The sequence below is a fragment of the Pimephales promelas genome, chromosome 7 (genome assembly GCF_988280905.1).
Source record: "Pimephales promelas chromosome 7, fPimPro1.hap1.1, whole genome shotgun sequence".
Lineage (NCBI taxonomy): Eukaryota > Metazoa > Chordata > Actinopteri > Cypriniformes > Leuciscidae > Pimephales > Pimephales promelas.
Window position 1 is genome coordinate 32,218,085 of NC_142775.1, and position 13,785 is coordinate 32,231,869.

Below are 13,785 nucleotides of genomic sequence, written 5' to 3' on the forward strand. Positions count from 1 at the left end.
CAACATGAAGCTGACATTATTGTGTACGTCACTTAGTACAGTATGCAATAACCAAACAAAAACATGCCTTGAGAGTCCACTTATTCATGATGTAGCCTAGTAGAATAGTTTGTATGCCTGCAAAATAAAATATATGAGGGCTAAAAGGCCCCTGTATGAGTTGTTGTCTTCCATTTCTATATTATATAGTTAAGCAGTATCACATGAGTAAGAGTGCTGTTTTCCCCAAACATCAGTACGAGCATGGGATGTGGGCGCCATAACAAGGGCGCTTAAGATCACACTCTCTAGACTAGCGTCAGTCGCTAGTGCGCCTCTTGAGGCCTAGAGAAGTGAGTTTTACCCACACAGCTCTTACTAGCTGGCCTCTGTTACACTCACCCCCCTTAACGTCACTCCCATCCGGGTCACGGCACCAAATGTAACCAGTCCTACTCGACCCGCTTTGAGTGAGATAAGAATCGGGGTCTCCAGCTTGGGAGCAGACGTGCTAACAAGGACACTAAGGTCAGCAGTCTATAGCGTTCCTTAGCGTCCCCCTAGTGCGACTCTTGAGACCAGGGGAGTGAGGTTTACTTGCACAGCTCTTACTAGCTGGCCTCTGTTACACGCACACTCAACAAAATCCAAACTGATCTCATGAAATGGCGTATGTATGACACGCCAATTCGTATTTCCATTTTTGGCGTGCTATCAACACGCATAATCGCTTTTCAGCGTGTTTATGAACGCCGTTGACTTAACGTTACATTACTGTCTATATAAATATATGATCTACCCCAAACCCGTCCCTAAACCTAACTGTCACTGGGGTTAATAGCATTTATGAGTCTTCCCCTACCATCCTAGGAAAAAAATCTCAGACGTAGATCTACATTCTGCTTCGTTTCGCTCGGACATTTAACGGCGTGTACATACACGCAGAATCATTTGGATATTTAACGGCGTATACATACATGCGGATAGCTCAAAATGCGTATAGATAACACGCCACTTGACTTGAAAGTGGTGTGTATGTTTACGCAAAAGTCAAGATGTCATGTTGACAAAATCCCAGAAAATATCGAGGTATCTTTTTTTTCAATATTGCAGTCCCCTAATATGGACATTTTATCAGAGTAAGCTATATACAAATAATAAGGGATGAAAAATGAGCACAAAGGTGTCTAAAACAAGAACTGACCTGAAGTGGTAGAGGTGTTGGTGGGAGTAGAAGCTCCTGCCTGGTTACGTGCATGAGCGGGAATTAGAATAGAGGCCAGGGATGGGTTACTGGACAGCTCTGAGTGAAGAGAAAAGAAGAACTGATTTAAACAATATCATCCACAAATGGCTTGTCTTGCTTCTGACCGAACATTTCTTAATAAAAGCAAAAGCAAAATACCGCCTTACCTTGAGTTGTGAAGTTGAATAAGGACGGCTTCTCACGCCCGTTAGGAAGCTTGACGTTTGGATCCCGCAGTTCATCGAAGAAGGAATGAGCGCAGGCCTCTAGTGGGGTCAGTCGAGCGGTCGGTGTGTACTCCAGCAGCCGGGAACATAATGCAATGGCTTCCGGAGGCGTGCGTGGCCGGAACACCTGCGGAGAAGTTTAAGAAGTTTAGTAAGAGAAGAAACCTATATGCAGAGATTATGATGGCCCTTCTTTACATATTTTGGTATCAACAAACAGCAAGGGCCTCATTTATAAAATGTAAATATAATCTGACATGATCAAAAATTAATGCTGCCTCCACCTAAGGCGTTCTGCCTCCACCTAAGCTCCGCCCACAAAAAAACATCACCATGTTTACAAACTGAAAATGGGTCTATATTTCCTCCCGTCTCACCTGAATTCACATGGCGTGCCTTTAGGAATTTTTTTTTTTTATTATTCCTATGGATGTTTTATGAATCATTAATAGGAAATTGAATCATCTATGAATCATTTAGGAAATTACCCTTTATTCACACTTCGGATGATTACACGCACATCTTTAGAAATGAGGCCCCAGGTTCCCATTGTGGCAACTTGTCCTGTTTAGGGTGACATCATGTCCCATTATGGGATTTTAAAGGAACTTTTTTGCCACTGGGTAATAAAGGTAAAATGTTCAAATGCTTTTTGAGGTGCTTGTATATAAAGAAATGGCCCATCCTAGGAAAAATTCAACTGAAATTAGCCTTGTTCTGACAGAGAAATAGGAAGGAATATTTATCTTTTAGAGGCGTTTGAGTCTCAGGCATTTGGCCATATCCCGTGCAGAAGGTAAGACTGTCTGGAAGGGAGGGGTCTGATTGGAAGCAGGACAAGACTAAACACACCCTGCAGCTCAGTCGTGTACTATACACAATGACCACCAGGGGGCATCTGAGAGATCCTGCCATTATACTTGATGTGGACTACAGTGTTGGGTAAATGGCCAGGCACATTCAATCGCCATTTCTGCATAATACTTGTAAAGTAAATTTTAGAACATTTTAGATTTGGGTCTAATTACCATTGTTAACTAACTATTACCTACAACTTTTGCCTCAAACTCCAAATTACTGCTGATTAATTATAGTAATTAGTGAGTAGAGTAGTTGTTAAGGTAAGGTATTGGATAAGATTAAGGGATGTAGAATATGATCATGCAGAATAAGGTATAATTATGTGCTTAATAATTCCTAATAATCTGCATGCTTATAAGCAACTACTGGAAGTTGATAATGAGAATCGAACCCTAAATTAAAGTGTTATCTTAAACTGACAATTAGTTTAGGTAAAAAAAAAAAATACCTAAAAGTAAATTTCTAAAATTCCTTTCTAATCATACAAAAGAAGACTCATTACCAGTTGAAACATGTCCATCCAGAACAGTTTAGCTGTCCTTCTGCAATTTTCAAATGACTCAGCAAGTTCAGTTTAATGTACATGCTAACAGTTTCAGTTGCAAGGCAAAATCTACAATACTGCTTAAATGTTTGGGGTCAGTGAGATTTTTTTGTTGATGGTTTTGAAATTGAAAAGTCTCAAGCCTATAGTAAATATTGTGAAGTGTTATTAGAATTAAACAATAACTGTTTTCTATATAAATATATATTTAAATGTAATTTATTCCTGTGATGGCAAAGCTAATTTTTCTGCATCATTACTCCAGTCTTCAGTGTCACATGATCCTTCAGAAATCATTCTAATATGCTCAAGAAACATTTCTGAAATTAGTTGTGCGGCCAACTTTTTTTGTTTAATTATGAATGCCACATTTGATCAATTTAACGTATAATTGCTGAATAAAAAAAGTAGTTCTTTTTAAAAAATAAATCTTACTGACCCCAAACTTTTGAACAGTATATATATATCACAAGCACAATCTAAACCAAAAACAACGAACACATAGCAAACAACAACTAAGTGCAATGAAGTCAGTAAGCAATGTAGAGCGCATCTGGTGAGGTCATTCAACTCAAATGAACATGCGGATGTGACATCACGTGCTGACAGTGGTTCTGCTCCAAAACCTAGTGAAATGCCATCCTGACTAATGGCTAAATATGCAGCAGCCTTATTATAATACATAGAACACTTAAAATAGGCCCTTTAAACTTTATTTAAATTTAGTAATGAATGCATTACAATTATATTGATACATAATATATATTTACATATTTATAATTTCTTTGCAAGCATCTTGGATTTTTTATTTTTTATTTTTACATAGTGCATTATGGAATTGCCTTCTCTCTTCTAAATCAAGCTATTTTACAAAGCTGCATAATTATTCGGCCCACCTTTCTGAACAGGATTATTTCATAGGCAGCTCACTAGAAATCGGAACAGTGCGACTGTAATGGTCACAACGGACCTCAGAAAGAGGACGACTACAGTCAGACACAATCCTGACTGAAATTTTCCATCCTCTTTAATCAACTAGTTGAGAAGTATAGAGTCCAAGAGCAATAAATGAAATAAAGTGATGTCGGCGAGTCCTGTGAGGTGATGTGAATGAAATGGAGCCAGGATGAGGAGTCGAGCTGAGGGCTGGAGGTGGAAGGCGGCTGTGCTAGAAGTAGTAAAACAGTTGACCTGTACCTGTTTACTCACCTTAGTCCATGGATGGGCCTTAATCTGGGGGAATTTGAACTCGGTGTAGTTTGGGTTCATTTCCCGAATCTGCTCACGTGTGGGAGTGCCAAGCACCTGTGACCACAAACACAGAGAAAGACCAGTCAAGACATAGTAATATAATGCTGTTCATCTACAGCCAACTTTATGTTCCTGCGGTTTTATAAAAGTTTTACCAAGCCTTTCTTATTTTTGTTTGTTTGTTTCCAAATTAATTTTAGGAATAACGTTTGCAGCTTTACACTTTTGATATAAAAACAACAACAGAATTTTCAAATGATAAAAATAGTAGAATAGACTATTTCAATATTTATTTTGTGAAAATTATTTTTAATTATACATCTTCTACAAAATGATGTCGGTATTACATGCAATTATCTGAACTGTAGTGTTTACTTAAGTAGGACCCTTTAGTTCACCCAAAAATGAAAAAAATGAATGATCATAATTTATTCACCCTCATGTCGTTCAAACCCTGTATGACTTTCATTCATCTTCGAAACACAAATGAAGATATTTTAAATGAAATTCGAGAGATTTCTGTCCCTCCGTTGACCGTACGAACCTCTACCACTTTGGCCTCATTTACACTGCATGGTTCAAGTGACCCAAATCCGATTTTTTCCTCTCGTGGCACAGATCGGATATGACCGGTGAATGTGTAATCAGGGGGAAAAAAAAAACGCATGGATTCCGATTTTCTCAGATCACTCATATGTGGTAAATAATATTTCTCAGATCACTCATATGTGGTAAATAATATTTCTCAGATCACTCATATGTGGTAAATAATATTTCTCAGATCACTCATATGTGGCAAATAAGTGCGATGGAAGACAACGGATACACACAGTGAAGCAATGTGGAGGTTTCATGTCTTTTGAGTGTTTGGGGCAACTTTTTTTTTGTTAATGTTACAGAAATAAAATAAAGTTTTAAGAGCTCGTGGCTACAGTGCCAACAAGGGCTCTCCTCTTTTTCTCCGCCATACGAGACCAATGTTTTGATGACTTTAAGAAAAACACTGGATCATTTTATTCACATCTACATCCATTGAATTTTGTGCTGTTTTACTTAATTTTCCAGGTCAGAACGTCTACATTTGGTAGTTTCAGCAGTGTATAGTGTAAATGCAAAAATCAGATACGGGTCACTTTTAAAAGATGATGTAAAAAGAAATCGGATATAGTCAGAAAATCGGATTTGTGCATCAAGACCTGCAGTGTAAATGCAGCCTTTGTCGCTTCAAAAAGTTCCCAAAGAGATCATAAAACTAATCCTCCTTTCTGAAGAAACACGATTGCTTTATATGATGAACAGATTGAATGTAGGCTTTTATTCACGTAAACATTGATCAGTGAACATAAACTGTACTTGACGTGCAAGAACAAACCTCTTGTGGAAGCTCAAACACGCTGCGTAACACAAGAATGAACTTCATTGGTTCTCACACGGCAAGCGAACATGCTTGAGCCTCTATCAAATGTGATATGGTTTATCAAAAAAAAAAAAATTATCATTTGAAACTTCTGTTGTTTTTTTTATATCAAGTGTAAAACAATAAACTTTGCTCCTAAAATTAATTATAAAACAAACAAAAATAAAAAAAGGCTTAGTAAACCTTTATCAAATCTAATATGTGAATAAAAGCATAAATTCAATCTGTTTATCATATAAAGTGATCGTGTCTCTTCAGAAAATCTGGACTAAACCACTCGATTCATATGGATTCGTTTTATGATCTCAATATAAACTTTTGGAAGCGTCAAAGTATTGCATGGGCTGTCAATGAAGGAACAGAAATCTCTCAGATTTCATGTAAATATCAAAAGTATGAAAGTCTTAAAGGTTTGGAGAGTAAACGATGACATAACCCTTTCAGTTAACCCTCTAATCTTTATACTGTATATAATTTCATAATTACTTCTATTGTTTTTTGAATTTTTAAAGTATATTGCAGAATGTAACGACAAGCATTTATGGAAAAGTATGGTAAAAGTTTTAAGAGATTGTACCTCCTAAAAGCCCACAGGGCCAAACCTGCCTTTACTTGAAGAAACACCCATAAATCATCTTGTACAGAACTAACCATCTGCGCAACAGTCAGTTCATAGGTCTTCCCACAAACTCATGCAAACCTAGAGATTAAATCAGACAGAAGTGCCGGTGTCGCGGCGCCAGTACCTTGATGATTTCCACCAGCTGATCTACTCCACTGTCGCCAGGGAAAATCGGTTGTCCTAGCAACAGTTCCGCCAGCACGCAGCCAGCTGACCACACATCTGCAGAGAAAGGGGGTCAGAGTGAGGGACATTCGCATCAGCCAGAGGTCAAGGACGCATACAAAGCAAAACTTCTTTTACACTATGAGCCTTCTATTCTTCAATTTTCAATGCATGTCCTTGCAAAATCACAAATGGCACGTAAAACAAAAAAGTAAAAAAAAAAATGCTCAGAATGAGAGTAAAAATCCTTGAGCTGACAAGAGATACTTAAGCTCCATACAAGGCCTATTATCTGCAATAATGGACAAAAAACACTTTATTACGATTGTCTACTTTAGACATTAAACTAACTATAACTTTGCAACTACATACACAAGCAGTTATTAGAGTATTAATCCACTGTTTGCTTAAAATCTGCACTTATTTTGATGCCCTCAACAGACATTCCACTGAATCTAAGAAACAGCATGTACTTATTCTACTAAACCTAAACCTAACAATCTACTAATACTCTAATGAGAGTTAGTTGACATGTAGCATGTAGCAAATGTAGCAAAACGTTTAAAGTGAACTATAAAAATAAAGTGTAATTGATGACTTTTCAATTCCTGATACAATATTTAGTAAACAAGGTGGCCACTATAAACAAGTTTCCTACGTCCCATGAGACCTTGCGTCAAAAGTGGGCGCATCTTCTGGTTTGAAGTAAACAAGCAAGACGTGACACTCATTCATTCATACGACTATCGATTAATCCTTAATATTTGTACTAAAATGTATTATTTAATTTGTTTAACTTTTTATCAATTAAAAATGCAATGAAAATACAAAAATACAGCGTGTTTTTCCACGATGAGTTCTATATTACAAGAAGATCAACCTGTGGCAGTTAAACTGGACGTTCGGTTATGGCTAAACTTGCTAAACTAGCTTAATTCTACTAAATGTGCACATGAAGTGTACTTTAATTCGTAAAAGAAAAAATAGTACTTGCATATATTATATTAATAAAATAATAGGCCACTTAATATTATTTAAAACTATAATACATTTGTATCTAATTGCAATTAACATGCAATTAACTGTCCAAAAACTTTACATTCAGTTCGCACTTAAGTATATTATTTCCGTAATAAGGAAATACGCTTATCATACTGTAGTACTCATATAAAAGTGTGCTTATGTGTACTTTCACAAGGGTCACTATTGGTATGAATTTGCATCTTTTTCATGATAAAAGATATTAGCCTAATGGAAGAGTAGTTTATTGAAGCAGAAATAATTTGCATTGTAGATGTGGTTTAGTATGATTGAAGCTTATATACCTATGCTGGAGGTGTAGTCGGTTGCTCCAAAGATGAGTTCAGGGGCTCTGTAGTACCGTGAGCATATGTAGGAAACGTTGGGCTCTCCACGTACTAACTGCTTAGCACTGTGAACAAAAAGACATATTTTCACTGTAACTCTCTGATCACACGTCACAATTTTAATCGAGTATGTCTATTTGTATGCAGCTTGTTGGCAGTTTAAATCACCATTCAGTGTTTTGGGCCACCATGCATTTTCTCTGATTTGTTAAAACTGTTTCATTTACACTTGGCCTCATAAATGTGTCTCCACAAAATAAATATAATTCTGATCTTTAATTCCCATGCTATATGCAAAGTTTATTTGATCATCAGCTAATTTCAAGTTTTGAAAGTATTTCAGAGGGTATTTACAACTGGTCTTTTCACGATCGGATGACTATCCGATCAGTAAAAATGTATGAATTGGCTAAATATGAAAAGGCCCTGCTTTGTATGGAAAATTACTTTTGTGATTCACAGAAAAAATAAAAATAAAGACAAATATTTGGAATAACATGAGATCAAGTAAATGACTAAATGTTCACTTTTGAGTAACTCTAACCCCTAAAAGTGTTTGGACTAAAGTTTTCCTATATTTTAGGTAAGAGCTATAAAGTCAAATGAAATCTTATGATGTCCAGATGTTAAATTGAGTTGTTAACACCTAAAGGTCTCTTCCAATATACACATCCTAATTCAAAGAAAATGTGTATTCTTTTTTATCTAAGCAGCGGGATCACATGCTCTCTTTTCAGTCAACCCATGTACGGCAAAAGAAAAATGGATACCCGAATATCACTTCACCTAAAATCTTCACTAGGACCCCAAAGCAGAAAAAATGGAAAGCAGGTTAAATTGAAAAAGATGAAGTCAGCACAGATATCTCAGAGCATAGCGAGACCATCTGGAGGCCCCTGGCGAGGTGTAATATGGGATTATCAGGTTAAATGCAGTAAAGCGATGCTTTCAGTTCATAGATCCACTGGGGTCGGCACTAGACCTTTAAAGGTAATCAGAAAGGGCATTGACTCCTATGAATTGGCTTTTAAGAGATTACCAACTGACCTGCCAAAGTCACAGAGTTTAAGCACGGCTGTGTCTGGGTCCAGCAAAAGATTCTGGGGTTTTATGTCCCGATGGCAGATCCCAAAGGAATGGATGTAGGCCAGACTCCTGAAGAGCTGGTACATGTACAACTGCAGTGATGAAGACAAAGGAAATATACACAGGTCATTAGGTTAGAAAAGACGTCATAACAGGTCACAAATTATGCACAATAAAAATGTAGAATATAATTTTGCCTTCATGGCTTGAAATATCAAACTATTTCATGGAATGACCAAAGGTGAACACTTTCCAAATCCATTGTTCCAAATCCAAATGACTTTCTTCCCCCATGGAACTAAAAAGGTGAATGTTCGAACAATATCATGGGTGCTCTTTTCCATTTAATGAAATGAATGTCGGGGACAGGTGCTATTAAGATCCAAAATAGCATAAAACCACCATAATACTGTTTAACTATCATAAAAGATGTCCATGTGACCCTTCTGAAGTAACACAACTAATATATGGCAAAAATGGCAACACTGACATCAATGGTGTTGCTCCATTAGAACTTTGATGGAGGAAAAGATCATTAGATAACTATTTTTGCTATGTTCAACAAGATTTATAGCTTTGATAACTAGGAATATAGTTCATGAGTCATATGGACTACTTTTATGACTCACTTATGGTGCTTTTTTGGGGGATCTTGAGAGACCCCAGACCCTTTCACATAATTTGGAAAAGAGTGGCCACAAAATTCTTCAAAATTCTCATTTTTTCAGTTTCATAGATAAAAAAGTGACATGGGATTAGACCAATATAATGCTAAAGAAATAATGACAGAATTTTCACTTTTTTGATTGAATGATTCATTTAAAACAGTGGTTCTTAAACTTTTTTTTTTTTCATTAAGATCCCTCATTGTCCACAACAATATTCAAAGCTCCCATAACTTGGTCCTCATAACAATGAAGCTTCCTGTAACATATTTGATATTTGAAAACTTTGCTGAAAAAAATAAAATAAACTATTGCTCTTGGAAATGCCTTTTATCATCTGATTGATCCTTTTTAGCATGTAAAATATCAACTGCACAACATTGCATATTTTTGATAAATTTGTGCCTCTGAATAAATATGAGGTGTTTATTTACTCTTTGAGTATGAGCTCCATATTCTCCTATATCATACTATATGAGCCATAAAAGCCTGATGTGTCAAATAGAATACAAAACATAAAATGACAAATTATATATGCAAGTTTTTTGGAGGTTTTGCTTTGGTTGATAACCACTGATTTAACATCTATGTGGAAGGTCTTCACATATAATTGTTTCTGTATATGTGTGAGTGTGTGTTCTGTGTTTCACTCTTCATGTCACATCCTGCCAATAGCAGGAAGGATATAGCACAAAGGTAACAGCACAAAGCCATGATGATGTCATCACAGCAGTCAAGACACTGGTGACGCAAAACTGCACAGGAGGAGAGGGAAGAAATGCCAACACAAACTCGGCTGACCCGTAAACTAACCAGTGAGAAGGTTTTCACTCAGGATGTACACATCATTCAGAGGACAGGACACACAATAGAAACCATTAGGGATGATCCGCACCTTGACATAAACCATGGGAAGGGTCTGCTTAGCGCGGCTGTAGTGTCTCGCCACTCTGTACACGGTCTCAGGGACGTAGTCCAGAACCAAATTCAGATACACCTCATCCTTCTGTGGGCAGACAACAAGAAAGCAAATACTTTAAGTCACAGAGTTAAAAGTGTCAGGCTTAATAGCACATACATATATAACTTTAGTGAATCTATATATAAAGTAAGCTCGGTATGGAAGAGGATTATGACTCTTGAGTCAAAGTCTATACTATAAATGTCCCATATGCCCCATCCCTCCATATATATCCATGATTGAACAGCCAGCTTACGAACTATAAAAAAAAGCTGCCATGGTAACGACACAAAGCAGCAGATTCTCTGGCATGATGTCATCGGGGACGTTGACTGCCATGCATTGTGTGGAACTGTGCCTGTAAGCGAGAGATAATTATGGCCACCATCTTTACATAACATAAATGCTCAGACGCTGAAGTCATATCTTTTTGAAGCACTAAAGGACAGGAAGAATCAATGGAGTGGCCTACAGGGCCACTCTGACCCCCATCTGATGTCACATCCTGTCTTTTATTCCCTTCTTCCTTCCTCCACAAGTTCAGTTGTGGGAGAGTCTATTTCTGCTGGACTTCACATGCCTGAGATCATTTACTTTAGGCATGACCCAAAAGTTCACGAGTCAAACTGACATTGCATATTCTGCTAAACATATGAAGATACTTAAATCTGAAAATAAGTTGTAAAGATGTAAAAATTTAAATATCGGCAGCCTCAATTCCCATTACAAACAGATTGCACCCCACATCAGAATTGGACATTAATGGGGGCTTGGTGCAAAAGTAACACCCAAAAAAAAAAAATGTCCCTCAAATTCAATATAAAGGGGCAAAAATTGCCTGTTCACTATTAAACTAAATATATTATGACTGTCACAATTAAAATGAAATGTGAAATTGAATGAAAATTGTTGACTATTACAACCAACCACATACGTATCTGTTGAGCATATGAATGCAATGGCCAATAAAAGGTATTTGGATTAGTCACCGTTGACAGCCTACTTTACATAGGCTGAGAAAAATAGCATTAATCTCATGACATTATGCAATTTTTGTATGCCTACTTTGAGGAGTGTTAAGCAATCCATGTGTAAAAATTGCTCTCATATATACTGTATATTGACCCTTAATTGAAAAGTTTATTTTTAGACCCTGCTCCGTACATTTTGTAATGTATCTTCGTTGGTGTTTCACATAAGCAAGAAAGAAGGTTTGGAACAACATCATGAGGGTGAGTAAACAACTCTACTATTCCTAGAACAAAATCTCGCTCAAATATTTAGAAATAAATAAATAAAATTAAAACAAATCTGGTTACAAGCAAGAAACTATTTCTTCACAAAGAGATAACACACAATGAATTGTTTAGAGCAACTATTTTTTTTTTCTTTCACCGTTTTGTCTCTGATTGATAAGTAGTCTCTAATAACGATTTCCTAAAAAAAAAAAAATGTGGGGGGAAAAATAAAGCCCCTGACTGTGCTGTGCAGCTAAAATTAGTCCTAGCCATGACTCACTCTCCTCCCTCGCTACAGCAACAGCAACACTTCCTCAATTACAGCCGATCGGAGAAGCTCTGAGGCGACTGAGATGCTCTCACCAGATTATATGGCCATCCGATTGGCTGCTGCTCGGTGGTCACATGACTTTCTGAGAAAGTGATTGGTTGTTCTGTGGCTCACGGCACAGTATCCAACATCCCCCACAGGTAGAGACTCATGCAACCCCAGGCCTTGCTTTTACGGTCTCTTTCACAATATGCACTTACTTAAGCGTGTTTATTCATGTGCCTTTGCACAACTAGTAAAAATCAAGACAAATTATAACTACATACATATGAAGTGTGTCTAGTGAAGCTCCAGATTGGATTGGAAAGCAGGGCTATTCCAGTTACGTATAAGGAAGTTATATAAATCTTCAGGGATGAAAAGAAAATTGTTCTGAATCCGAATCTGGTTCTCCTTAGCAAATTTGGTAATATTACTATTACTAATATTTTTGACTTGTTTAACTATAAATCATTGCATCCGGTCTGCTGTCATATAAGTGTTTACGAAAGGGTCCTTGTGACGTAAGTGTGCTGTGAAACTTCACAATGTCATCAATGAACTTTATCACAATGTCCTTCACATGAACACTTCTATGACAGTATTAAAGAATCAAAGCAGAGAAAGATCTGTTATCTAACATTCTGTGTATGCGTTTATCGGAAAGATGTCAAATTCATAGGGGATGGCATGAGGGTAAGGAAATGTTGATAGAATTCCAATGTTTCTTTCAGTACTTGAAAGCAATGCCCACCGTCTATAGAGGGAATGCATTGTCGTCACTTTCCCGCCGGACTAAGTGGCAAAAGAGCTGCTTCATGACTGGATTTAATAGAGGAAACTGCGAAAACGCGAGGAAAACAAAACGATAAACTAAAGCTTCATATAAATACAATACAGCTGGTCTATATCGGGTGATCACTCACTTATATGACTTATGTTATCCATATATATATATATATATATATATTGTCAAAATCGTTTATTTTAAAACGTCCAATTATGCAGAATATACGGTGGTAAATATTTAATGAATGAGTTGTTAATACAATATATAACAACACAATATATAGGGTATGTTTTTACTTTTTACCCCTAAATTCAGCACATTGACACAAAATGACGACTGCAAATGCACTTTGCGGTGCCTGGAGTTCAGTTGTTTCAATGAATTTCCGGGCTAGCTTTTGGAAGTCTGTAAAAATATAAACTCTAAAAAATGCTGGGTTGTTTTAACCCAACTATGGGTCAAATATGGACTAACCCAGCCGTTGGGTTAAATTTTTACATTACATTTTTAACCCAACATTTCGGGTTTGTCCATATTTGACCCAAAATTGGGTTAAAACAACCCAGCATTTTTTAGAGTGTACCTATAGAAAATGTAGTTGTACAGTCAAATGCAAAGCTGCCATTCAGTCTTTTTGTAACCGCAGTCACTCCGGCCGACAGTGACGTCCCGCGAAGTGGCGTAACTACCGGTAAGCAGGGTACGCGGTTGCTTACGGGCCTGGACCAATCAGGGGCCCGTGTGACTGGAAGATATTGATTGACAGCTGAGCCCCCCATTGCATTTTCTACTTTTAGTCTGATCGCATTTTAATTTTTGCAAATTTATTTGAATATATAATGACGACAACATATTTTACTGATAATTAAATGTGTTTGAAACAAACAATGATGGATTTTGGTGTAATTTGTTTCAATTGGGACTGGGGAATCCCCGGGTGAACATGCTCAAAATGTCGTCAAAATTACAAACACAAAAGTGTCTTTTAAAAGTGCAAACGGAAAGAGGAATTTGACAAATTAATTTGCATTTCGTTCATGCTTGAAAGACCGTATC

At 37.0% G+C, this 13,785-nt stretch overlaps 1 protein-coding gene across 2 annotated transcripts in view; it reads right to left on the reverse strand.

Annotated features, from left to right (window-relative positions):
• The window catches only part of gsk3ba (glycogen synthase kinase 3 beta, genome duplicate a), a 55,822-nt gene that overhangs the window by 2,899 nt on the left and 39,138 nt on the right, over positions 1 to 13,785 (reverse strand). Inside the window, exons 4-10 of one of the 2 annotated variants that reach the window (XM_039683165.2) lie at positions 10,326 to 10,436; positions 8,727 to 8,857; positions 7,638 to 7,744; positions 6,272 to 6,369; positions 4,055 to 4,162; positions 1,393 to 1,579; positions 1,184 to 1,282 (exon numbers count right to left, since the gene is read on the reverse strand). In XM_039683165.2, the coding sequence (XP_039539099.1) occupies positions 1,184 to 1,282; positions 1,393 to 1,579; positions 4,055 to 4,162; positions 6,272 to 6,369; positions 7,638 to 7,744; positions 8,727 to 8,857; positions 10,326 to 10,436 (841 nt within the window). The remainder of the gene's footprint in view (positions 1 to 1,183; positions 1,283 to 1,392; positions 1,580 to 4,054; positions 4,163 to 6,271; positions 6,370 to 7,637; positions 7,745 to 8,726; positions 8,858 to 10,325; positions 10,437 to 13,785) is intronic. The other variant, XM_039683166.2, reaches the window with a different exon arrangement.